Here is a 26,133-nt window from a genome sequence, read left to right as displayed (position 1 = left end):
CCACGGGGTTGCAAAGAGTCGGACATGACTGAGCGACTTCACTTCACTTCCCTGGTGGTTCAGATGGTAGAAAATCTGCCTGCAGTGTGGAAAATCCAGGTTCGATCCCTGGGTCGAAATGATCCCCTGGAGAATGGAAGGCTATAGAGTTCATGGGGTTGCAAAGAGTCAGACATGACTGAGAAACTAAACTTTCACTTTTCCCTTTTCATACTAAACAAACAAAAAACCGAAAAACTATTGTGTATTTGAAATTCAATTGTAAATTAGCATTCTGTATTTTATCTGGCAATCTATGCTAGTTTCCTATTGCTGCTGTTAACAAATTATTACAAACTTAATGGCTCAAAGCAACATAACATTTACTATCTTACAGTTTTGTAAGTTAAGTTTTGGAGGTAAGAAATCTAAAATACGTCCCCAAGGCCACTTTCATTTTGGAAAGGAGGCTCTAGAGGAAAATCCCTTTTCTTGCCTATTCCAGCTTCTAGTGGCTTACCCACATTCCTTGGTTTGCACACCCTCCTCAATCTTTAAAGCCAGAAGTATTTTCCTACAGGTTTTTATCAATGAGTATGCATCTTATTTTTATAGAAGAGAATGAGTCAAAGGACTTCAGTTACATGCCTGAGACAGAGCCATGTGCATGATTTTCCTTGGCACGGGGTTACCCAGGTATTACAGTAGTCTGAGAGCACTGAAAATCACCAGGGCCCCTGCATCTCCCCCCCCCCCCATTTTGCTGTATTTATGACAAGCTGAAGACCTAATTCCTCTGACCATATAGAAGAGCTTAATAATAACAGAAGAGATAGATTCCTGGCATAGTGAATGATAAGAATGGAAGCAGAAACTCTTTCAATTGTTCAACAGAAACCAGAACAAAACTTGATAAGCTCAAGGTTTTTATTACATGAAGTAAAAAATATGGAAGGAAAGTATATACTACATGTGACTGATTAGTGTTCAACTGTTGTTGTCTTAATCCATTCAAGCTGCTATAATGAAAATACTGCAGACTGGGTGGCTTATAAACAACAGAAATTTATTTTTCATAGTTCAGGAGACTGGAAGCCTGAAATCAGTGTGCCACCATGGCCACCATGCCACCCTGATGGTTGTGCCACCATCTCCTTCAAGCTGCAGACTTCCTATAGTATCCTCACATGGTGGAAGGAACCAGGGAGCTTTTGTGGGACCTCTGTAATAAGGGCACTAATTTCATTCAGGAGGGCACCACCCTTACCTCATCTCCCAAAGGCCCCACCTTCAACCACTATCAACTTTGGGGATTAGGATTTCAACATATGAATCTGGCAAGACACAAACATTCACACTATAGGAGCTGTCAAGGTGTAAAATCTTTTCAGATGTTGATCATGTAGCTTCCCGTTTGAATCTTGAAAAACAGCAAAACAAATATCTCTGATAAAATGTTTGAATGCCAAAATTCCTTTAAATAAAGAAATAGTAAAATGTGTCAGAACAAGAAAAGATATTGCTTTTAACTCTTTCTGATCATAAAAGCTACTCACATGCCTTATACCGAAGATTTGGGAAATTCATAGAAGAAAAAATTCAAAAGGAAAAGAAAAATTTCCTCAAATCCCACTATATAGAAATAATCCTCTTAACATTTTGCATTATTTCTTTCCATGATAATTTATAGAAAACCAATTTCTATATAGGCAAATTGCATAGCAGATATATTATGTTATACAGTAAATAAAGTGTAAGTTTCCATTTGTTTATTCTGAGATCTGCCCATTGGTTTCTTTCACCAGATGTGCTATGAAATAGGCCTTTCGTCCACTTCTTCACAAGGTACTCCACCAATCTCAGTGGGTCCTATAAAGGTTAATACGATATGGCTATCTTTATACACTTCTTATAGAAGTATATGTGGTCAGTATTTTGGACACATTTAACAAAAGACCAACTCAAATGTATTGACTCACAACTGGGAAGCCCAAAAATTGGTACAAGCTACTTCTACGTAAAGGATCTACTTCTCTCTCTCTTCTAGAGAATATCTTCAAACAAGTTCTCTCCCTGTGGTGGCAAGATGGCCCCTCATAGTTCTAGACTTTCATGAACCTTAGTGTTTATAATCCTAGAGAAGGAAAGACCTATTCTCTCTCAGAGTTCACATGTTTGAGACTGATGGAGGAATTCTTTTGGCCCAGCCTGGGTATACAGTCAATGAGGAGAGAGGGGATGGGGTTCTACAATTAGCAGGGCCTGATCACACCCACGCCTGCTATTAACAATAACACCAGAATCACGTAGGGTCAGGAAAAGGTACTTTACCAAGAAATAGAAGAATGCTGATCAGACAAAGCAACAGATGTCCAATAAAGAGGAGAGAAGATCTATACTGAAAGATTTTGTTGAAAACCAGGTTATATTTAGATGGATCATCTAGGTCAAAATACTGACTCTAACTGATTCTTTTTAAGGGGCAGAATGTACAACATTCTCTGAATCTCTTCTCAAATTACAAAAGGATTTCCCCCTGAAAGCAAACAAATATATTCCTTGGGCATTTCAAAAATTTCTTACTAAAAACAAGGTTATGAAGTAAATATATTTCATAATGGTATGTAGATGGGAGTGGAAATGGCTTATACACCTTTGGATTGACTCCAATAAAAGGCAAATGCTCAAGTGATAAAATTACAATCCTGTAATACTAAAGAAGGAAGGAATGATGGAAATGATATAAAAGCGGAAGGGGCACAGGGGAAAGGTAGGCAAACATAGGCGAAGTATTCAAGCAGCAATCTCAGAATAGCCATCAGACATGGTGTATTGGGGCAGTTTCATGAAAAGCCTTGCCAAATCAAAAAAGGAAGGAAACTAACAATTTGAATAGCTATTACGTCAAAAACATGTCAGAGGCTTTCATTCAGACCACTTAACACAAAGCAATTGTTTCCAACCTAAAGACACAGAAGCTGAAGATTATTTATTTCACCTAGAGTCCATCTGATCTGAAGTTCATCTGAAGTCAAAGTCCATTCTTTTTCTACCACCAAGTTGTTTTCCAGGAAAGGACAGACTATTTCAGTAAAGGCCTATATCCTTTCTGACAAGAAAGAGAAATTACCAAACGCCCACTAAAATAACCCGAAGATTTAAATGATAAACTTAGTAGCTAGGAGTTCTGTTGCAAAGCTATAAACATGAATTGTGTTGTTAAAGAACTTAAATGACCTATATCCTGCAATTGCCTTGCCCCTTTTAAAAAAATCAGTCAGCTGTCTGAATGTGCAGATATAAGATGTGTTCAATTCCCTTATTCACAATTTCTGTCTTCAGACAATGTCAAGCTCTTCCTTACCTCAGTCTTGGTTCACATGGGTCCTTCTTCTTGAAAGACTTTTTCTCTCCTGCAGATGATATTCTGGCTGAGCCTTCTCATCATGAATGATTTACTTAACTCAGATGTCACCTCTACCTAGTGACCTCTTCCAGCACCTAGCCCTATTAAAATAGACTTCTCAGATAACATTTAGTATGTGAAACGGTTTTATTTGTGTATGTTTTAATTGTTTATTTCCTCCAAAGAGAATATACATTTTTTTAAGGGTCAGGAGCTTGTCCACCCTGTTATCCCAGCTCTTGAATTACTCTTAGGACACAAGAAGCTCTCACAAGTAATAGAAGTAATTAATTGAGTACACCTATTACAAGTGGTATAAATTGAGACTATAATGCATCACTGTTAGGAAAACACACTTGAGAAGAGACAGAAGTGGAATGGAGCCTGTGTAGGAGTTACATTGCCTATTACTAAAGCAAATAAAACAACAATAATATGTAAATACTATTATTCAGGGCCCAATTCCAAGCCAGGCCCTGTTCTAAGCATTTGACATGTGCTAACCTGTTTTTCTCATAATCAATAAATTTATCATTGCTATTCTGCAGATGAATAAAAGTGAAATATATAGGCTACATTGGTGAAGGTCACAGAACAATTAAAGGGCAGAGTCAGAATCTGGGCTCAGTGTGGAATTAATTCCTGCTTTTAACTACAGTCCTGGACTACAATGGTTCCACTTTCCATTTTTCCATGGCTTGAAAGCAATATGTAGAAACCATACTTACAAGTTTTCATCTTTCCCCAGGCAATGGATATGTAGTCGGATACTCTATGGTCATGTCGAATACTGGTAGCAACCACAGCTCCCTTAGCAATCCAGGAGTCCACCTGAAATGCAGGAAATCCTGGGTTTGATTCTTGGGTCAGGAAAATCCCCTGGAAAACGAAATGGCAACCCACTCGTTTTCTTGCCTGGGAAATCCCACAGACAGATGAGTTTGGCTGGCTACTGTCCATGGGGTCACAGGAGTTGGACACGACTTAGTGACTAAACCACCAACAAACAACTGATACAACCGTTTTGTACCCATAAATCTATTCTGCTTTTCACATTCAGGACAATATTCAGTAAATTGCACGTAATATTTAATACTTTATTATAAAGTAGTCTTTGTGTTGGATGACTTTGCACAACTGTAGGCTAATGTAGGTGTTCTGAGCAAGTTTAAGCCAGGCTGGGCTAACCCATGACATTCTTAGGTTAGGTGTATTAATATATTTTCGACTTAACATGGCTTCATCTGCACATAACTCTACCCTAAGTGGAGGAAGATCTGTACTTCTTGATTCTGTCTCTCCCCAAAAGCCAAGTGGTTGGCAGACGAACACACTAAAAGTCCTCTACGCCTGCTATAAAAGGAGGTTAATACCTTAAAATAACTGGGGAGGCTGTAAGAAATAAACAGAAAACTTTGTTTCAGTCAGTGGTAGGTATAACACGATCAGTTACAAACTGCGAATATTCTCAATTCTTGTCAACTTTTCAAGGCTTACGAGGTTACACGGTCAGCCGGTAGTACCCTAATTCACCATCTCAACTTTCTTCCTTCCCCTACTCTTCACTTAACGGCGTTTCTCCAATTCTAGTGTTTCTCCAAAGAATGTGCAGCAAACTCTGCAGCTTTTTAGTAGCCACATCTCAACCTCCTCATCTGTCAAGTAGCAATAATACCGTCTAGTCTACTCCGCTAGAACTGAAGATAGAAGTGTAGAAGTGTGAGAGTGCTCTACTGATACTAATTTCTATCAGTGGTGGTTTTGTCGGGGTCCTTTTCTCGCTTGCTGCTGCTGCTGCTGCTAAGCCGCTTCAGTCGTGTCCGACTCTGTGCGACCCCATGGACGGCAGCCCACCAGGCTCCCTCATCCTTAGGATTCTCCAGGCAAGAACACTGGAGTGGGTTGCCATTTCCTTCTCTAACGCATGAAAGTGAGAAGTGAAAGTGAAGTCGCTCAGTCGTGTCCGACTCTTCGTGACCCCATGGACTGCAGCCTACCAGGCTCCTCCGTCCACGGGATTTTCCAGGCAAGAGTACTGGAGTGGGTGCCATTGCCTTCTCCGCCTATTCTGCTTACTTTGTAATAAAAGAAACAGATCTTTCCGGTTTTCTCTGAGTTTTGCCTCCTTTTGCTTCACAGCAGGGTGCGTTTAGTCAGGAAGGCGTAACTTTGCTTTGAGCTTGCGCACTAGCGACGCCCCGCGAGCCTCTGCTTTCTCAGCTTCAGCCACCGCGCTTTGATGACGTCAATCCTCTGCGCCGCGGTGCGAGCTGGGCGCGCGTGAAGAGTTTCGAGTTCTGTTTTCCCTGCGAATTCCAGTACTTGTTGGTCTCCTGATTTGACAGTATGAAGGAAACGCCACTGTCAAACTGCGAGCGCCGCTTTCTACTCCGCGCCATTGAAGAGAAGAAGGTAAACTAGGAATTAGCGCTGCGTCAGCGGTTGGGTTGCAGGCGGCTCGCAGCCTTCCGGCCTGGATGTTTGGACTTAGCTCTCGTAGGCCCGGGGAGCCCCAGGAGTAGCCGCCAGTGCTTCCCCAAGCCCCCAGTATTTGTTTGGCTCAGGTGGGGTCTTTTCAAGGCTCGGGTCATGCCAGCGACTGTCAGTACCCGGGCACCTAGTTTCCACTCTCCCATGTGGAGTAGTTAGTATCACACTTAGCTCTAAGTTCTTAGCCCGGGGCCTGCCTAGCAAAGAGTGTAGATATTTGTATTAGGAATGAACGAATGAATGTTCTGCTTACAGCGGCTGGATGGCAGACAAACCTATGATTATAGGAACATCAAGATTTCATTTGGAACAGATTATGGGTGCTGCATTGTGGAGCTTGGGAAAACAAGGTAACGATTCAAATTAGGTATAAGCTCAATAGAAATTTAAAAGAACTTTATTGGCTCAGTTTACAAAGCATAAGAAGTCTGAACAGTACTTTGTTTAGCTGCCCCAAATAAGTATATTTTCTTTAATGTAGGACTTTAGTTTTATAACTACACTTTATATTTTTAATCATGAATATATTTTCTGTCAACACGAGCCACACATAGTTGTTTCTGATCTCTGTGAATCATATATGCAGCCAGCAGTGATTGCACTGAATTTGTTCCTTAGACATGTGTTGTCATTGCGAAGGGCCTACTTTCCTTCTTTTCCTGAGTGACCTGAGAGTTTGGTTTTTAATGTTCATTTGGAAGTTGTGGAGATATTGGTCAGATAATGTTGGTGAACTATGCCATATGAAAACTTCAGGTGTCTCAAGGTTGCGTGTCCGATTGTATCACTAAATATTTGTGAAAAGAGGAGTAATGGTCATTGACGCTTAAAAATCCGTGGAATAGTAAATATTGTAATAAATGTTTTTGTGTATGCCAATATGTGTTTTGTTTCTGTATATATTCCACTGCTGTACTTTGTGTGTAACTTCAATCACAGGGATATCTCATACTGAACATTTAGTTAACAGATTCGCACTTTATTTTTGCAGAGTTCTTGGACAGGTTTCCTGTGAACTTGTTTCTCCAAAACTCAATAGGGCAACAGAAGGTATTCTTTTTTTTAACCTTGAACTCTCGCAGATGGCTGCCCCAGCTTTTGAACCTGGCAGGTATTTAAATCTTTTTTTTTTTTTTTTTAAAAAACTGCTTTAACCAGAGGAAAGCCTAACAGGGATGAGCTATTGTTTTAATGCCTGGTGTTACGTTTCTTGACGTTAGCCCATTCCTGTTTTCACAGGCAGTCAGATCTCTTGGTGAAGTTGAATCGCCTCTTGGAAAGATGTCTAAGAAATTCGAAGTGTATAGACACTGAATCTCTGTGTGTTGTTGCTGGTGAAAAGGTGGGCAGTATACCCAAAATTCTTAATCTTGGGATAAGTGCTATTGATTTGTGGATCTCTCTACCTATACTTTCATTCCCAGAGCTTCAGTTAATTCAGTTTTATTCTGGTTCACTTCAGATGTTACAGAGTGCTGTCTATAGATCTTCGTATAGAATCTCTCTTTGGAGGGACAAAAAACATTGGTGAAAATAGTAGCTTAGATTTGCATACAAATTCTTTATTCAAAGAACTTGTGGTTTTTACATATTCTCATGTCTCTTTCTTATGTTATAAGTGAGTTGATGGAAGCAGGTAATATTCTCCTTTTTGATGGATGAAGAACTAAAGAACTGATTAAATCCTTCATTTGGATAAGTTCATTGACCTACACAGGGCCTCATAGTGAGTCACTGGTAGTCTGACATTGGAAATATTACTGTCAACATATTGTGCTGCTTAATAATAATAAAACTTTATTCTTGATTAGGGTATTTTAACCATCTTTTTGGCTTCAGAGAAGTCACTTTAATCTTTCCACATCACATACTTGAATATTATACTTCCCTTACTTGTAAGGTTATCATAAGTATTGTCCAGGAACCTAAGTTTGAGTTTTTTAAGTTCAGAGACAATAAAAATACATTAGTCTTGGAAGTTAGGGAAATCTTAGTACTAAACATAAGAGTGGTTCTGTTCAGTTGGAGTATATATTTTACTGTTGTCAAATGACTCATAGAAAGGTGATCTATTTCAGGTGTTGGTCTGGATTAATATTTTTCTAAATATGTTTTTACTGGTACATTGGAAGGAATAAAGGCATGTTTTAACAGCAAGAGAAAAATTTGCACACAGTGTTTATCTTTCCTTACAAATAAAGCGTGCTTGTGACCAGTTAGGATTTATTTTTGTTTTAAATTCACATTTAGGTTTGGCAAATACGCGTGGACCTACATTTATTAAATCATGATGGAAATATTATCGATGCTGCCAGTATTGCTGCAATTGTAGCCTTATGTCACTTCCGAAGGCCTGATGTCTCTGTCCAAGGAGATGAAGTAACATTGGTAAGCTCCCGTGATGTGAGCCAGGCTCCTTCTTAAGAATGAATGACGTGCAGGACAACTTGTTTTAAATGAAGTTTTGTTGTAAATGGCAGTTAGATATGTCCTAAAATTTGTTCACAAGGCAAAAACTACATGTGCTCATAATTGCCCTTGAAATCTCTTAAATCTCCTATACAGAAGTTTTGTCGACAGAAGTACAGGCTATCTTGATATTTTAGAATAGAACTAGATTGGATTGAGCATTAGATAAAGTGGTTGGCTTTTGCTTAGGGGGTGTGTGAGAAATATACAGTTCTCAGTATTTTCACAGGGAGATGCTTTGTCTTATTCTTATTCTGTGGCAAAAGCCATCAGAAACTCCTGGAAAGATTGTTAAAACCATGGACTTAGACTATTTCCATTGTCCTTTTTTGTGTGTACAGAGTATCTCAATTTCAATTTATATAAATTATGTGCTAGGATAGTTGAGGTGCACAGTGGTGATAGTTTGATTTTTGAATTTACAAAAGGAAACATCAGATGCCCAGATTCTCTAAGCTGCTGTCATTCATGATGCTATTTCTAGGAATTAAGTTGGAACAGACTCTTCCACTTTTCACTTTCATGCATTGGAGAAGGAAATGGCAACCCACTCCAGTGTTCTTGCTTGCAGAATCCCAGGGATGGGGGAGCCTGGTGGGCTGCCGTCTGTGGGGTCGCACAGAGTCGAACACAACTGAAGTGACTTAGTAGCAGCAGCAGACTCTTGAAAGACAGAGATGTAGACAAAGTTTTGTTAACAGTGGAGATGTTCCTTTAGAGAAGGGAGTTGGTATAAGGAAATAAGAAACTATAGTATGATTAGTAGGCAAAAAAGGCACTGATTAAAAAATACTGTACAGGGCTTGCTGGGTGGCTGGGTGGGGAAGAGTCTGCCTCCCAGTGCAGGAGACACAGGTTCCATCCCTGACCCAGGAGGAGCTCACAGGCCACGGAGCACCGCAGCCCCTGAGCCGCAGACGCTGAGCCAGCACTCTGGGGCCAATAAGCTGCAACTGCTGAGCCCACGCGCTGCAGCTACTGATGCTTACTCGCCTGGAGCCTGTGCTCTGCAACACGAGAAGCCACCACAGCGAGCAGCCCACACAACTGGAGAGTAAGCCCTGAAAAGCCCACGCCGCAACAAAGACCCAGCACAGCCCAAACTAAGTAAATTAACTATTCATCAAAAAAGAGACTCAGTACTCAATATTGATGGTGGTAAAGTGGTACAGCCATGTTGGAAGAGTTTGGCAGTTTCTTAAGTTAAGTGTAAGCTTAATACAGCCCACCAATTCTATCCCTAAGAGTGTACTCCAAGAGAATGGAAGTATACATTCACTCAAAGACTTCTATATGAATGTTCATAGCAGCATTGTTTGCTATAGCCAAAAACTGGAAACTATCCAAATGTTCATCAACTAGTGAATGGAAAGGCAAAGTGTGGTATATCTACACAGTGGAATATTATTTCACAGCAAAAAGGACCAAGCTGCTGATGTCATGTATACTTTAAGGTGGATGAAACAGGCTCAGTTGAAAGGAGGCAGATGCAGGAGATGGAAAATTGATTCCACTTACATAAAATGCCCAGAAAAGGCAGATTTCTAGAGACAAATCAGTGGTTACTTTGACTTGGGAGTGAGGGTGATCAACTTCAGACATGCTAAAGAGATTTGAGGTGAGTAATGAGAATGTTTGAAAAAAAACTGGATTGTGGTGATAATTACACAGCTATGATGTTGAAGTTGAAGCTCCAATACTTTGGCCACCTGATACGTAGAATTGACTCACTGGAAAAGACCCTGATGCTGGGAAAGATTGAAGGTGTGAGGAGAAGGGGACAAGAGAGGATGAGATGGCTGGATCGCATCACCGACTCAGTGGACATGAGTTTGGGTAAACTCCGCAAGTTGGTGATGGGCAGGGAATCCTGGCGTGCTGCAGTCCATGGGGTCACAAAGAGTCGGACACAACTGAGCAACTGAATTGAACTGAACTGATATATTTACTAGAAAGTGGATTATTTATTAACAATTAGTGGACTTTATGGTATGTAAATTATACCTCAATAAAACTTTTTGACAAATACATAAAGTTATAAGAAAGGTGAATGGCAAAGTCAAACAGGTAATTGCAAAAGAAGTTATTTAGGTACTCAGGATTAAAGGGATTTCATCTTTTACCTTAATATTTGATATACAAAGTGATTTTTTATATGTTTATAACTTAGGGACTGTAATTATTGAAACTTATTTTCAAACAGTATACACTTGAAGAACGTGATCCTGTACCATTGAGCATCCATCACATGCCCATTTGTGTCAGTTTTGCTTTCTTCCAGCAAGGGTAAGTCTCATCCTCATCATGGCCAAAATTATTAATGAAGCTAGAAATTTTTTGTTCCACTCAAATATGCCATAGGCAAATGAACAAATCCTTCCTTTAATACTAAAGTACTTTATAGTTCTTTTCTTTCTTTCTAAGAGCATTAGTTGACAAACGCTCAGTACTGAGAATTTCCTCAATAGAAGTGATAAACTCTCCTCTAATGAAGAGACTTGACGCTTTTCTTTTCATGGATTACTTAGAAATTTATGAGTTTACTACAACATGTAAGTGTATCTTCCTTAGATACAGATATTTGGCTCTAATTGGAGCGTGGATGAGACTGTGGGTTCATGGAAGAGGACTTTGGAGTATATTTGAGGAGCATAATAGATGGAATAGTTATGGGATAAGAGCAGGTCACAAGGGGGAATGGTTCACAGATGGGTAAAAATCTAGGTTCCTTTAGCTCTCCAGCAGTTTCTTCACAACTCGCTGCTAACTCCTCCTACAACAGAAAACCTGAAATCTTAGGTCCTTTAAATGGTGTTTATGTGCCTTTAAATGAAAACCTGAGCCTTACGTCTCTTTAGAAACAAAGGTATAAATATTTTAGCAGTTTTATAACTGAGAATCGGAGAAAAGCTTTCATCTTTCAGTCACTGAATTTCATTAGAGGGAAACAGCGCTGTGCAGTAGAGTCACTACCTAGGTCATATGTAGCTTTAGTAGCCACATTAAAAGGGTGAAAAGAAACAGGTAAACGTAATTTTGATATAGTTTATTTTACTTAGTATATCTAAAATATTATTTTAATATGTAATCAGTATCTTAAAAATTATTCCTTAGATATTTTTCATTTTTTTAATGAGCCATAAGCAGAATCTGAAAGAATTTCAAAGTACAGAATATTAGGGAAGCTTTTAAATTAACCAAATTAATGTTTTAATAATTCTGTTGTCTCTTTACCATGAAGTGACTCAAATTCATAGGCTCAGACCTGCATACACTCTCTTGACGTTATTATAGTGCTGTCTTTTAAAAATGATGTGTTTAGATTGATACTTCTCTGTCCATGGGATTTTTCAGGCACAGATACTGAAGTGAGTTGCCATTTCCTTCTCCAGGGGATCTTCCTAATTCTTCCTGACCCAGGGATTGAACCCATGCCTCCTGCATTGATAGGCGGAGTGGGTCAGTGTTAAAGAAGGTGCCTGCAGTGCAGGAGATGTGGGTTCAGTCCCTGGGTTGAGAAGATTTCCCTGGAGTAGGAAGTGGCAACCCATTCCAGTATCCTTGCCTGGGAAATCCCATGAACAGAGGAGCTGGGCGGGCTACAGCTCATGTCAGACATGACTTGGCTGAACAATAACAAATCTTTTTAAAATATCCATTATCTTAAAACTGACACAGGATGGGAGAAATAGTAGCAAACCCGACAAATGATTAATTTCCAAAATATACAAGCAGCTCATTCAGCTCAATGGAGAAGGCAGTGGCACCCCACTCCAGGACTCTTGCCTGGAAAATCCCATGGATGGAGGAGCCTGGTGGGCTGCAGTCCTTGGGGTTGTGAAGAGTCGGGCACAACTGAGTGACTTCACTTTCACTTTTCACTTTCATGCATTGGAGAAGGAAATGGCAACCCAGTCCAGTGTTCTTGCCTGGAGAATCCCAGGGACGCCCAGGCAGCCTGGTGGGCTGCCATCTATGGGGTTGCACAGAGTTGGACATGACTGAAGTGACTTAGCAGCAGCCGCAGCATTCAGCTCAATACCAGAAAACAAACAACAATCAAAACATTGGCAGAAAATCTAAACAGATGTTTCTCCAAAGAAGACATACACATGGCATATAAACACATAAAAAAAGATGCTCAACATCGCTCATTACCAGAGAAATGAAAATCAAAACTACAATGAGGTATCACCTCACACCAGTCAGAATGGCCATCATGAAAAAATCTAAAGACAATAAGGGCTGTAAAAGGTATGGAGAAAAGGGAACTGTTTTGCACTGTTGGTGGGAATGCAAATTGATACAACTACTGTAGTATGGAATTTCCTTAAAAAATGAGGAATAAAACCACCACATAACCCAGCAGTCCCACTACTGGGCATATATATATATTTATTTATTTATATATGTATACCCTGAGAAAACTATAATTGAAAAAGACATTATGTACTCCAGTGTCATCACAGCACTATTTCCAATAGCTGGGACATGGAAGCAACCTGGATGATTATTGAGAGATGAATGGATAAAGAGGCTGTGGTACATGTACACAGTGGAATATTACTCAGTCATAAAAAGGAAAAACATTTAACTCAGTTCTAATGAGGTGGATGAACCTAGAGCCTATTATACAGGGTGAGCTAAGTCAGAAAGAGAAAGGCAAATATCATATTAACACATACATATGGAATCTAGAAAGATGGTACTGATGAACCTATTTGCAGTGGAGTAATGGAGATGCAGACACAGACAACAGACTTGTGGACGCAGGGAAGGAGGAGGGAACAAATTGAGAGTGGCTTTGAAAGATAACCATATGTAAAATTAGACAGCCAGTTGGACACTCCCTGTATGATGCAGGGAGCTCAGATCTGGCGCTCTGACAATCTAGAGGGATGGGATGGGCTGGGAGGTGGGAGGGAGGGGACATAGGCATACCTATGGCTGATCGATGGTTGATAAATGGTAGAAACCAACACAGTATTGTCAAGCAGTTATCCAATTTAAGAAAATTGACAAGCACTCAGTGTCACATTTGTTCAGGTAAACTTAACATTCATTTCAGAACATATTTATTGGTGGATCCCAGTGAACGAGAAGAACGTGTAATGGATGGCTTGCTGGTGATTGCCATGAATAAGCACCGAGAGATTTGTACCATCCAGTCCAGTGGTGGGATAATGCTGCTGAAAGATCAAGTCAGTATTTTGACTGATGTTCCATTAAGAATAGGTCTCATGTTTTTAGAAGCTTTTTCTTGATTTTTGCCTAAAATCCAACAGGTACTTTGCGTGATTGATCCTAGGCTCTGTTAGACTCTGGTTCCATGACTGTCCTTATGCTCTGTTGTCCTTATGCTTCCAGGGGTCCTTCCTCCCTTCCTCCCCTGTGTGTGGCGCTCCCCAGTCTAAGCCCCTCTACATAGAGGAATACTCTTCTTCCCAGTGAGGAAAGGGGTTTATATCCCTGTTTTTTTTAAGTGTCATAAAGTAGATTTAGGTATAAATTTTACTTTTGAGATTTGGGTACAGTGGGCAGAAATTCTCAAATCCAGCTGCATATAAGGTTCACGTGGGGGCTTTTAGAAAATAGAGTGCCACGTAGCACGTGGTGCAGCTGGTTAGGAGCACAAGGCTACTTGGTTGGAATTCCAGCTCTGCCTTTACACTGACCGACCTTCGGCAGATCAATTCATCTTTTTGTGCTTCAGTCTCTTTATCTGTAAAATAGGAAGTAATCTTACTGTCAGCACCTTCTTGTTAGGAGAATGTAAGGATCAATATGGATACTTGGGACTGTGTAGCATAAATTAAGTATACAGTAAATGTTATTTCCAGAGATTCTGATCCACTGGTCCCTGAGGCCTGGGAATCTGCTTTATGAAAGCTTCTCATGGGACACTTTGCAGCTCTGTCTTGAGCAGAGATAGGGATCACTCACAGAAAGGAAGTGAGTGTATGTGTGGCCTTTTTAGTGGTATCTTACGTTGTCATAGAGAAGTTTTTGGGTCACTTCCTTTAATTAAAAGTCTCTTACATCTTGCCTTAATTTGTGTTTTTATATTGTATTATTTTCTAATTTGAAAAAAAAGTAAGGCTTAAATTGCAAAGGTAAAACTAATCTTATGTTTTTAGTTTTGCTAAAGAAAACTCTTTGATTTGTTGTCTGTAAATAATAGCGTTCACTTTTATAAATAGGTTTTGAGATGTAGTAAAATAGCTGGTGTGAAAGTAGTGGAAATTACAGAGCTAATACAGAAAGCTTTGGAGAACGACCAGAAAGTTAGGTAAGTTTATTTTTTTTTAGAATTGAATGGTCTTGTTATAAATTTTTCTGTTAATGACTTTTCTTGCACAAGCATAACCATATAGTTTTTACACTCAAATCTTATCTAATAGTCTCAGTTGAATATAGTACTTAATGTTTTTGAAAGTTGATCAAACTGTTTATTGTATTGCATTCCATTTAAGCATAATCTGTACTGAAAAGCCACACAATGCTTTTCTTTCTTTCTTTTTGTTTTTAAATAACATTTTCTTAGGAAAAAGAGAATCTGGTAACTTATACCAACAGAACACAAGCTAGGGTTGATCCCCATCTCTTCTTATTCTGTGATGTTAAGCGATACTGTGTCTTGGCACTTCAGTGTCTGCTGTGGTCTGGGAGGTTACTGCCTACCTGGTGGGGCTGGTTTGAGGTTTGGAGAATAATATACCTCAAGCACATAGCACATGCTTGGCATGTGGTTTAATAAATGGTTAATTATAGTAGCTTTCTACTATCTCACTTGATAGGCCAAATAAATGGGTTAGATTAAGTTAGTCAAATGATTTCTCATCCAGTGTCTCTCATCTATCATAAGGATAAAATAAGTTAACTTTTTTTTCCTTCCTGTCTTCTCTTCCATCTCATTCTCCCTTTCCCTCCCCACTCCCTAAAAAAATCCACATAGGAAAGAAGGTGGAAAGTTTGGCTTTGCAGAATCTATGGCAAATCAAAGGATTACAGCATTTAAAATGGAAAAGGCCCCTATTGATACCTCCGATGTAGAAGAGAAAGCAGAAGAAATCATTTCTGAAGCTGAACCTCCTTCAGAAGTGTATCTTTACTGGGTGATTTTTTTTTTTCCAATAAAAACAAGATTTATAATACTTGTGGCATGATTAGGGCTGTGTGAAGTATGTGCATACTGAAATTTGTTTTCTGAAAACAGAAAAAAACATTTACAAGACAAGAGAGTGATGAAGTAAATTGATGGTGTAACATCTACCTTCTCTTCAACTTCTCTTCTCAGAAATCAGAAAATTTTATACTTTAACAACTTTCAGTGTTTTATTTTCCTTTGGAAAAATTCTTGAATCGCAGTGACATAGTCAAGCCCTATATATACATCATTACATTGTTCTTAAAGTTGATTCATTCACCAAATTTATTACTACAACTGAAATATTCCAAGCCAGTGTGTGTGTCTTGATACTTGTCACCCATTCTGTCCATAAAATCTTAACCTGAATTACATTTTTTCTTCATTGTTCAGCCATCCATAGTATAGCCGTTTATATAATTTTTTTTCTAATAATTTAAGGTGAACTTCAGACTTAACAGAAGAGAACTTACATTCTAATTGTTTTCAACACTGCATCAAATAGCAGTATATTTGTTATTCAGTTTTCTTAACTTGCCAAGTGTTTCTAAACCTGTGCTGTGGACTCCTGGGACCGCCCAAATTGGAGAGGGAATAGAAAACTCCTGGGGTCATCTTGAAGACTCTGAGAAGGAAGACGAGGATGAAGGTGGCAATGATGAAGCTATCATTCTTGATGGTATGAAAATGGACACAGGAGTAGAAGTCTCTCATATTGGAAGCCAAGGTATGTGATACGTTATGGCTGTATGTAATGTATGTGTATATATATATATATACACATATATATCTTAGAAATCTTGTTTTTATATTAGCAGTTACTTATTTAGAGGGACTAAATGTTAATTTAAATTTCAACTGTTGAGGCTAACTGTAATGTTAACTCCTAGTTCTAAGAATATACTTTGTAAAACAGTGGTATTCTTTGATATGTGAGGAGAGTGGCATAAAAGGTTTTTTTTTCTTTTGATTATATATCCAGGGCAGTTGTAAAAGGATAAGTTTCTTAAACCTCATTCATGCACGCTGTTTTTTCTTTGTATAGTTTTTAGTGCATGCTCAGTCACCAAGTTGCCTCTGACTCTTAACGACCCCACTGAGTGTAGCCTGCCAGGCTCTGTCTGTGGGATTTCCCAGGCAAGAATACTGGAGCAGGTTGCCATTTCCTCTTCCAGGCAGTCTTCCCATCCCAGGGATCAAACCCCCATCTCCTGCATTGGCAGGCGGGTTCTTTACCACTGAGTCAGCTGGGAAGCCTCAAATATAAAAAGGAAGTGTCATACATGTATTAGAATAGTGCTGTCCATACAACTTTCTGCAGTATTAGAAATGTTCTGTCTACACTGTCCAGCATAGTAGCCTCTAGGCCAGTGCTGTTGAGCAGTGAAATGTGGCTTGTGTAACCGAATACTGAATTTTAATTGGTATAGTTAAGTAGCCACATGGGGCTACCATAACAGAGCTGTATGAGAACCCACAACATTCTAAATGTGCATGAACAGTGGTAGTCCCAGATGTTCCTGGCATCCTGAAAGCAACAGAACTATAGAAATGGTTCTCACCTGTGGATATTTTAAGGAAAGTCAAATTCTATCATGAATTATTTATGTAGACATAAAGTAGGTTGGTAGAGACCTATTTTCTCAGCCTAAATCTGGCTGAGAAAATAGTTGCACATACCTGCCTACCTTTGAGGAAGATTATTACCTGTAAATATTACTAAGAACCTACTGGGGTTTTTTTTTGTAAGGCAAAAAAAAAAAAAAAAGAATTCCCCATTGATTGGGACCCTTACTCAGCTTGATACTTTTTTTTTTAAACTATATATGCCTTTATATATATAGGTGGCCCACCTGCCAATGCAGGAGACCTAAGAGACGCGGATTCAATCCCTGGGTGGGGAAGATCCCCTGGAGGAGGAAGTGGCAACCCACTCCAGTTTTTTTGCTTGGAGAATCCCAGGGGCAGAGGAGCCTACAAGTCCGTTAGGGTCGCAAAGAGTCGGACACAAGTGACACAACTTAGCACACACATACGAACAAAGGAAGAAATGGAAAATTCTTATGTGGATCGGAAATGGATTTGTAGGAAATGGATTTTTCTTCATGTACTGTTTTTTGGAATTTAAATTGACAGTTTCTGGAGGAGTTTGGCAAAAATCTTTTAAAAAGCACAAGGAATTCAGTTGGCATATTGACTTGTTTCCAGATTAGTTCTATAAAAGATGCACTGTATCTACAAAATATATAGATTTACCCCCCTAAATTTTCTGTGAAAGCAGCACACATGGTTTTTCAGAGCTCCAGTGAATAAACTCAGGGAAGAGAAGAACCAAACAGATCTATAAGCCTCCAGCCAAAATGACTGGGCCTCTTCTATCTGAAATCTAATTCCTCTAACATTTTCTTAAAGATGCCCCTATAGTGCTCTCAGACAGTGAAGAAGAAGAAATGATCATTTTAGAACCAGATAAGAATCCAAAGAAAATAAGGTAACAAATTTCTCATTTATTTCAAATGTGTACTCAAGACTCTTTAGAGGCTTGCTCTCTGGTTTATTGTCATCTTACCCTCTCAACAGACACCTTTTTCATTAGCAATCCAGATCTTTCTATAGTTTCTCTATACATCTGCATGGGTGCCTTTCAAGGTTACAGTATTCTGCCATAGTTGGTAAATATCCAGCCTACTGGAAAAAGTAGTTTGGATCACCAAAGTAGGGGGCAGTGTAGGAAGTAAGGTTGGTAAAAACCATTTGTGGAATGAGCTCATAGTACTAATACTGTTGAAACGTTAATTTACTTTGTTCACAGAACACAGACCATCAGTGCAACACAAGTAAAAGCACCAAGTAAAAAGCCAGTGAAGAAAAGAAAAAAGAAGAGAGCGGCCAATTAAAGTTCACAAAGTTGTATATTTGTGTATATAACTATTAAAAAGGTATTTATTCAGTGCTAACAATCTTGAGTATTTTATTCACAAATCCATCATAAAATCTACTTCTTTATACAGTTTTTTACATTATGCTTTAAAATAAATGTCTGGAGAACTCTACAGGTTTTAAATAGCTGTCATTTTGGTAGGTCAAGTGTACTAAAAGTTGACGAATGAAGAAGTGTGTACACAGGCCTGACAGTCTCAGATTATTCCCAAGTCACAGCTGGCCCAGTTTCTTAAAGAAGTGAATGTCAGCACCTGTGTGTCGGAAGGAGAAGCCTTCCCAGTCCTGATGAATTTTTCTGAGTGAAATCCTGAAGTCAAATTTTTACTTCAAATTAAATTTGACTTACAAACCAAATTTTCCAAATCAATTTATTAATTATTATCCTGACAGCTGACATCATTAATACTTTAACAGAAACCACTTAAAATTAGCCAAATATCTAAGATAGTTACATTTACAAAAGATATACAAATTAAAACCATTTAAAAAGTAATAGATACCATAATTTGTACTGGACCATAAACTTCTGTATTCAGAAATGATTGTAAAATTAAAACCTAAGATAAAATCTATACACCATATACTTTGAGTGATTTACATCTTAGAAAACAAAGGCAGTCTTTTCACTGTTACACATTTAGTGTCTCTGGTGGGTTGAGGAGAGAAACACCGTGATACCTGTAAGTAGGAAAAAAAAATCCATTTTTAGTAAACATTCATTGGGTGAAGCAGATCATGGAATTATACACATACCAGGAACTCACAAATTTCTGCCTACTTGATTTAATATTTACAAAACCAGTCTGGTCCCCTAAACATGCATGCATGCCCTGTTCCTCTCCCCTCTTCTCCCTCAAATATAGGACAGAAAGCTCAAAACACATGGCTGCTAAGAGAGTGGTTGCTTAAATAATAAAAGTTCTGAGCCGTAGGATAGCCTGGAAAAGCAAACTTGTGTAATATCTACTGCTGTTACTTCTTACTTGGAATTTTTGTACTTCTCTCTTATTGACTGTTGTGCGTGCTGTGGTGCTCTGAGGTAGGTCTGGTGAAGGTCCAGGAGACAAGGCTTTAGAGTTTCCAGAGTATATCCAGTCTTCTGTACTAATGATTCAGGCTGCAGGAGGGAGGAGAAAACCACTGGACTTTGTTTTTGTAACAGACACTAAACACAAGTTAGTAGTTGGCATTAAGCTTGAGTTTTGTTAAACTTCAGTATTTAACACCTTCAATGGTGGACAGGGAAGCCTGGCATGCTGCAGGCCACGGGGTCACAAGGAGTCGGACACGACTGAGTGAGTGAACTGAACACTTTCCAGTTTTCTTAAGCTCCTTTTTGCTGACTTCAGTTTTTACAACTCTCCCTGCCAGTGGCAGGCCTTGTTGCCCAAATTCTTTAAGCACATCTTTCCAATGTGCAAAAGTAACTAAGCTTTCTAAGACAGGACGCTTTAAACAGAGTAGATGGTTGAACAGCTCTTCCAGTTCAGTACATTTAGACAACCATCATTGTCTACGACAGTTATCTGGCACAGGCATTTAAAATCAAAAAGTAGACGTGTGAAGATGTCATACATACCCAGCTTTGTCCTGTGACTGTGTAGAGTGCTAAATGAAAGGCCGCTGCAGCGATAACTGATGGCAAATACTTTAGATATGGGTCAGCATCTATCAAACTTAACTCTCCCAAAAACTGGAATGAAAAAGTAAATAACTGATCATAAGAGCTCTGGAATTCAAACCTCAAATCCGCCTTTTCTGACCTAATTTTTTCTTGTCTTTTAAGACTGGCTGTATAGCAACCATATAAAAATTTTCAGTCACATCTTTAAATATATCCACTACTGCATTGTTTTGCTCCATTCTCATCCTGTATTTTTCCTCTAGCCTTTAGAACAACCCTTCTGGCTACCACTTATGTTCCATTCTCATATCCCCAATGCTTTCCCAATTTACATTATCCTTTGCGAGTGATGGGCTTGCTCTCATGTGCTGCAGCACTCATCTGTCCCAGAATAGTATATTCCTTGACCAAGACTGTATAATGAAACTAGAGCTTGCCCCAGTTGTGACCTTAGAATCTTCATTCAACAGAATGAAAGGAACTTACCATTGCTAAACTTTCAACTTTGCAGTTTGCAGGCTGCTGATGCAGGAAGTACTGGGTAAGAAACTGATTTATTGTTGGTGCAGCTAAGTCAAAAGCCAAGACTTTCAAGACTAGGTGCTCCATCCTCAGAACTTGTTTCTTGGTATATGTATCATCTGTAATGTATACAAACTCTGCTACTTCTGGTGGGTATATTTCTTCAAACTTTCTACAATGCAAAGAAGTAATTAGTCCTTAGAAAAGCAAGCTTGTTTATCCCAACTTGAAATCCCTTAAGCAGAATCAATGGAATGAATCTGAAACCAGTTCCCTGTTTCCACTGATACTTGACCATTTTTAGCTGAAATTGGTTAAATGCTAATTAAAAGCCCCCATATATGTCTTCCACTGAAGTCCAAGGAAATGAGAGACTGACTTCCCAAGATGGGAGCAAGGTCAGCAAGTAACTGAAAATGTGGGAAATTTCCTTAGAAAAAGAAATGCTTTATATTTTAGTTTTCATATCTTAATGGGGAAAAGGAAAGATTTTGCTTATTTAACAGAAGATACTTTTCTGTGGAAGGAACCATACTTTGTAACTTGGTCCTAGTGTATTAAAATCTTGCCAGTCTGTAGGTTCAAGTGCCCTGAAAGACTGATCTAGGCAAATTAATGTCCTAAATTGATAGTTTCATCTACACTACCACCCCTCACGTAGTTGTGAGTCCTGCTTTGTGTTATATGTTAAAACATCACACTTGCCAAATATATGTATTTTAAATCACAATTTCTTCCCTACACAGAAAAATACTAATCACTTTTAACCCAATGAACCAAGTTGGACTTACGAGGCTAAAAGCATAGCAGCAGTGCCCACAAGTTGAAGTTTTCCTCTCAACACAGACATGGATGAAAGAAACCTATCAATGTAGTTCACAGCCAAATGCAGGGTCTCGTTCTGCAGTTTATATTCTTCTCCTACTTCAACTAACCAGTCTACGAGGATAGCCCTCATACTGTTGGTAATGTCTGGCTGTTTCTTCATGTAACCCACTTTAGGCTTACATTTAACCTGTTGAGTGTTAAAATTGCAGTTAGATATTCTATCATTAACAGATACCAGCTACATGCTAGAAACTTAAATATAGTATTAGAGTAATCAACTGGCAGTTAAAAAATGTAAAAACATCATCTTAATTTCATTTCCCCACAGTAAATAAACAGCAGTATAAAGAATAGATTCAGGCAGCAGTTACCTCCATTTCCCTAAGGTATGTGTGAATGTCCTCATGGTAGTCTGGTACTTCATTAACACTCACTGGCTTTTCATCTTCCAGTACAACTGACATTTCCATAGTATGTGGAGACTCTGGGACAATTCAAAAATACAGTTAAGTTCACTTAAGAGCTAAAAATGATTGTCCTTGTAAGGAGTCCCATACTACCAATGAGCTTATTTCATCCAACTAAAAGAGCTTTTTATGACAAAATACATAGAAGATTTAACTCTCATCTTACTACCTCTGTCTACTTAGTTTTGGAATGATCTTAATTAAAATATCGTTAGACCATTAATGGGAAAATGAATTTGAGGAGCAGGTTATTAAGTTAAACCATCATTCATCTTGCATGATAGGAAGACAGTGGTTCTGTTAGAACAAGGTTAAAATCCAAACTCTGAGATAATATCTAGGATTTGTCATAAGAGAGTTTGCAGACCCCAAAGTCTAACATTTGCAAAGCATAATCCAGGCAACAATTAGAAGCAGGACTAACAAGTGTGCTAAAGAGGAAATCAGATTTGTCATGGGCAGTTGAAACATATTAACGGTACAATCAATGGGTGATTGGTAAAATTCATCTTTGGAGGCAATGAATGTCATCCATTATTATTTCAGCTCAAAGTTTACTTTGAGGTTAAAATTTGCTGTGAATTTTAAATAATACACAAATTACTGTATTTCCAAAGCACTTCTCTGCTATACCTCTTGTTTATACAACTAAAACTGATATTGAATTCAGTGAGCTGTCCAGTGAACCCACAGTCTGATGGTAAAGTAGCACAAACTGTAGACAGAGCTGTCCATAGCAGTTACTCTGACTCATAGGAAGACAACTGTCTTTCTGATATCAGACAATCACTCAGACGGGTTTTACAGAAACAAATTTTAGAGCTGGACGGGATGTCGGCTATCTCAATATTTAAAGCTGTATCCTCAGATGGCGTTCTCTGAAATGGTGTGAACAAAGTTAGTCTTAACTGAAATATATTCTCCCAACTAAGCAAATATTTTGAGGGTCAATTAAGTCTTTGGGATCTAATGAAATTGATGTGACTAGCAGTGTACCAACCCAACTCCAGTGTTCTTGCCTGGAGAATCCCAGGGACAGAGAAGCATGGTGGGCTGCCGCCTATGGGGTCGCACAGAGTCGGACATGACCGAAGCGACTTAGCAGCAGCAGCAGTGTACCAGAAGGAGCACGGGATTAGAATCTTTTTGGAGGTCACCAGGTCACAGATTAGCTGTGAGGCCTGAGATAAGTCACACCCTTTCTATACTTGTTATGCCTAACTCATAATGTAGTAAGGCTCAAGTAAAATGTCTTAGAAGGAAAATATTAATCCGACCTATTTAACAATTACATTTATTCAAGTTTTCTTTAAAACTTACCAAAACTACCATCCATTGGGTAATCAAGAGGTGCCAGTGGCTTTCTTGGTCCTGGTAAAGTAACAGCTGAATTAAAAGCCAAGACATCTTCACTTTCTGATTTTTTAGATTCAGTTGGCCTCTTTTGAATCTCTTTTTCTGCTTCATCCACATGAATGGTAAATGCAGGCTGTTTACTGTTTGCTTTCCAGGGAGGAACAGTGACATGCTCATCATTTATAGGAAGATCCTTAAGAGGTGCAACCTACAATGAAATAATTAAATGCTTCGAGTCTGTTAAGTGGAATTTTACTTTCATCCCCTTATACTGCTGAGTATAGTCCCAAACCCTCTTATCAGGAAAATTAAAACTTTTAGGGGCAAAGTTCAGGCAAGGAAATTTGAGTAGCTGGAGAAAGAAGAGATGCTTCAATTTGTCATAGGCATTCCTGTGACACCAAATATTTCAGTCACACCAAATGGAATTATGCAAAACTAGGCCAGAGATGGCTGGAGTGGCAGGCCGAAAGATGCCAAATTTAACAGAGATGGCAAAAAACAAGTGGTTTTCCTTTTTCACCCTAGGGTGGAGCAACAGAGCAAATTCAGTAAGATGGCGGAATTGACCAATAGCAAAGTACTTTTCATACCTTCGCCCAAAGTAGAGGTAGTTTCTTTACCCATCCATATGGGGAAGACGAAGGTCGGAATAGTGCCTGGGGTCTAGAGCAGAAAGGCGTGGAGGCGGGCAAAGACCATACTCAACGTTGTGGGGCTTGGTTTGATCCTATTATCTATGGAAGAATACTCCCAATGGAAAGCTGAGAGGCAGCATGAAAGCACAGCGCTGTCAGGAACAGTATGGAAGAGTAACTAATGGGAGTAATGTGGCGTCCTACACTCTAGAAACCCAGGGATCAAGGGACTCCAGATCCTGGCCTCCCGCGAAAAGCCCAAGGAATGCTTTCTCGCCACTCTCCTCTGCCGGCTAAACCCGTGCAAACCCCCCGCTCGGCCCTCCCTCCTGAGGATATCGTTCATTGCTTTACCCGTCGCGTCTTAGGCCTCTGGGGCGCTGCACCCCGCGAGTTCCCGGCCCTCAGTACCGCCAGCCCAGCCCGGGTCCGGGGCTGCTGGGCGGGCGCCGACTTCTCGGGGTTGACGTTCTCCTGGTCCTCCTGGAACGCCGACTGCTGCAATGTTAGCGCCGAACCCGCCTCGCGGGCCGCAGGCCCGTGCGCGGAGCTGCCCAACATCACTGCTCCCGGGGGCGCGGCGGAATCAGCCCGGCGCCAAGCAGCGTGCACTGAGTCCCGCACACCAGCCGAGGAACACTCCAGCCGTACCCGCCCGCCGCAGCCCGAGCCAGCCTGCCCGTCTGCTCGGAACCGTGCAGGACCGAGGAGACTGAGAAAGGCGGAGGCAGGAACTGCCGGGCGTGGAGGGACAAGGACGCCCCCGAAATGAAGCGAGCAGCCCGCCGGAGCTGCGGCTGTTCCCGCAGTTCAAGTATCCCGCGACTATTGAAATGGACCAATGAAAGGTGCCGGTCCCTGTGACGTCACTCGGGGCGACGCGGTCGCAGGCGAATGAAGGCGGCTGCGAAGGCACCCGAGCAGGGGCGGAGCGGGACGAAGAAACAGAGAACCGCGGCAGAAGGAAGGACGCCTGCGCCGGGCGGGGAGGCGGGGCCTAGGCTTATGGTGGCTTTAAATACCGCCGCTAAGCGGTTCCTGTCTTAGGGTAGGGGCGGCCGCTAGTACAAAGTGAGTTACACTTTAGCGATTATTAGTGGGCCGTACATAGAGTCTGACGGGTTAGTCCATGGGGTCACAGAGTCAAACATCACTTAAAGACCACACCATCACCACCCGGCCTTTAGCCACAGGACCTCCAGTTAGCTTGACTGAAGTTTCTCAAGGTCTAAAATCGGATCCGGCCATACTGGCCTGGTGGTCTTGTTCAAGTTACTCAATGTTCTGATTCTCAGTTTTCCTATCTGTTAACTGGGGTGATAATATCTACGCGTTATAAGTTATCATTAGTATTAAATAACGTGTATAAATCATTTCATACGCTGCTTATGCAATTGATACTCAAGTGGATGACGATAGTGTCATCTTACCATTTTCGTGCTTCTTCACAGTCTTATCCTTTTTATTTTTCTTCATGAAGATGCAATTAAACTGCCACCTTGAATTACTGTTGATATACGTAACAAACTAATATACAAGAAATTCAACTAGTCAGCCATTAACCTTCATCTTTTTCCCCCAAGTTATGGCAGCCAACAAAAAGCACGGAGTGAAATTCCAGTGACCTAGATATAATTGTGTTCCATTTAGAAATGAAGGTTGTTTAAATATAGTAAAAAAAAAATACGACCTTATTAAAACTGATAGAAATACGTGCCTTTAACAAATTTTCACATTTAATATATAACAAGGCTTGCACATAACTAATAAATATAATGGTATATAATTGAGCATTGTTGTTTCCCAACAAATTAATAAGTGTGCCCTTCTTGAAAACACAGAGAATAGTTTTTCTATTATAATCCTTATGCCACTTTAAAAAGCACAATCTTAAGTATAATATTCACCTGAATATGAATAAATATGAATTAAGATTGACAGTTATATTTCCCTCCACATATGATAAAAAAGGAAATTAGTATTTATTAGTGCAGGAAAATCTAAGAAGCCATCACTATTTCTGTACTATTCATATGTAGTACATTTGTATAGCCCTATTGGTTACAGCACATCAAGTTAAAATCCCCCCAATCTGTGCAAGGTCTGATTTCCCTGGCCACAATTTAAAGCAATGAGCCAACCCAAGTATTTAACAAACTGAGTATGAGTCACAAAACATTACCAAGCAACAGCAAAATCAGTTGTTAAGTCAATCTCAATTCCTAGAAAAAAAAACATTATCGGTTATTTCACCTAGTTGACAA

General features: G+C 39.7%; 3 protein-coding genes and 1 long non-coding RNA gene across 6 annotated transcripts in view; 1 reads left to right on the top strand and 3 right to left on the bottom strand.

Annotated features, from left to right (window-relative positions):
- Nucleotides 863–5,564, bottom strand: LOC106502168. Its single transcript, XR_001295753.2, has 4 exons — nucleotides 5,462–5,564; nucleotides 4,114–4,216; nucleotides 3,344–3,392; nucleotides 863–1,453 (listed from the first exon to the last, which is right to left on the bottom strand). It is a non-coding gene; the product is annotated as an uncharacterized LOC106502168 (long non-coding RNA).
- EXOSC9 (exosome component 9) lies at nucleotides 5,621–18,448 on the top strand. Of its 2 annotated transcripts, XM_005681254.3 has the most exons (12): nucleotides 5,621–5,797; nucleotides 6,131–6,225; nucleotides 6,867–6,986; nucleotides 7,115–7,217; nucleotides 8,126–8,263; nucleotides 10,548–10,630; nucleotides 13,413–13,545; nucleotides 14,545–14,633; nucleotides 15,300–15,446; nucleotides 16,034–16,218; nucleotides 17,904–17,982; nucleotides 18,304–18,448. In XM_005681254.3, the coding sequence occupies exons 1-12, from the start codon at nucleotides 5,732–5,734 to the stop codon at nucleotides 18,386–18,388; spliced, it is 1,323 nt and encodes a 440-aa protein (XP_005681311.1). In that variant the 5' UTR covers nucleotides 5,621–5,731; the 3' UTR covers nucleotides 18,389–18,448. The 2 variants fall into 2 exon arrangements, with proteins under 2 accessions (XP_005681311.1, XP_017904651.1); XM_018049162.1 differs by lacking the exon at nucleotides 17,904–17,982 and having other exon boundaries at nucleotides 18,304–18,445.
- CCNA2 (cyclin A2) lies at nucleotides 18,789–24,699 on the bottom strand. The gene is made up of 8 exons (XM_018049163.1): nucleotides 24,224–24,699; nucleotides 23,196–23,439; nucleotides 21,780–21,892; nucleotides 21,372–21,595; nucleotides 20,545–20,752; nucleotides 20,014–20,127; nucleotides 19,418–19,551; nucleotides 18,789–19,112 (listed from the first exon to the last, which is right to left on the bottom strand). The coding sequence occupies exons 1-8, from the start codon at nucleotides 24,428–24,430 to the stop codon at nucleotides 19,064–19,066; spliced, it is 1,293 nt and encodes a 430-aa protein (XP_017904652.1). The 5' UTR covers nucleotides 24,431–24,699; the 3' UTR covers nucleotides 18,789–19,063.
- The window catches only part of BBS7 (Bardet-Biedl syndrome 7), a 39,770-nt gene continuing 38,495 nt past the window's right edge, over nucleotides 24,859–26,133 (bottom strand). Inside the window, exons 20-21 of one of the 2 annotated variants that reach the window (XR_001295751.2) lie at nucleotides 26,052–26,091; nucleotides 24,859–25,494 (exon numbers count right to left, since the gene is read on the bottom strand). The gene's annotated coding sequence lies outside the window, so the exon portion shown is untranslated. Of the gene's footprint in view, nucleotides 26,092–26,133 lie in introns of both variants that reach the window. The other variant, XM_005681255.3, reaches the window with a different exon arrangement.

The sequence above is a fragment of the Capra hircus genome, chromosome 6, assembly GCF_001704415.2.
Source record: "Capra hircus breed San Clemente chromosome 6, ASM170441v1, whole genome shotgun sequence".
Taxonomy (NCBI): domain Eukaryota; kingdom Metazoa; phylum Chordata; class Mammalia; order Artiodactyla; family Bovidae; genus Capra; species Capra hircus.
Note: the sequence above shows the minus strand (reverse complement) of the source record. Positions and strands in the feature narration are given on the sequence as shown.

Coding starts and splice junctions, on each gene's coding strand:
- EXOSC9 (XM_005681254.3), top strand. CDS start 5,732: ATGAAGGAAACGCCACTGTCAAACTGCGAGCGCCGCTTTCTACTCCGC. Junction 8,264..10,547: donor AAGGAGATGAAGTAACATTG/GTAAGCTCCCGT, acceptor ATTTTCAAACAG/TATACACTTGAAGAACGTGA. Junction 10,631..13,412: donor TTTGCTTTCTTCCAGCAAGG/GTAAGTCTCATC, acceptor CATTCATTTCAG/AACATATTTATTGGTGGATC.
- CCNA2 (XM_018049163.1), bottom strand. CDS start 24,430: ATGTTGGGCAGCTCCGCGCACGGGCCTGCGGCCCGCGAGGCGGGTTCG. Junction 23,440..24,223: donor AGAGGCCTAAGACGCGACGG/GTAAAGCAATGA, acceptor ATTTCATTGTAG/GTTGCACCTCTTAAGGATCT. Junction 19,552..20,013: donor CAGTCACAGGACAAAGCTGG/GTATGTATGACA, acceptor TCCCTCCTGCAG/CCTGAATCATTAGTACAGAA.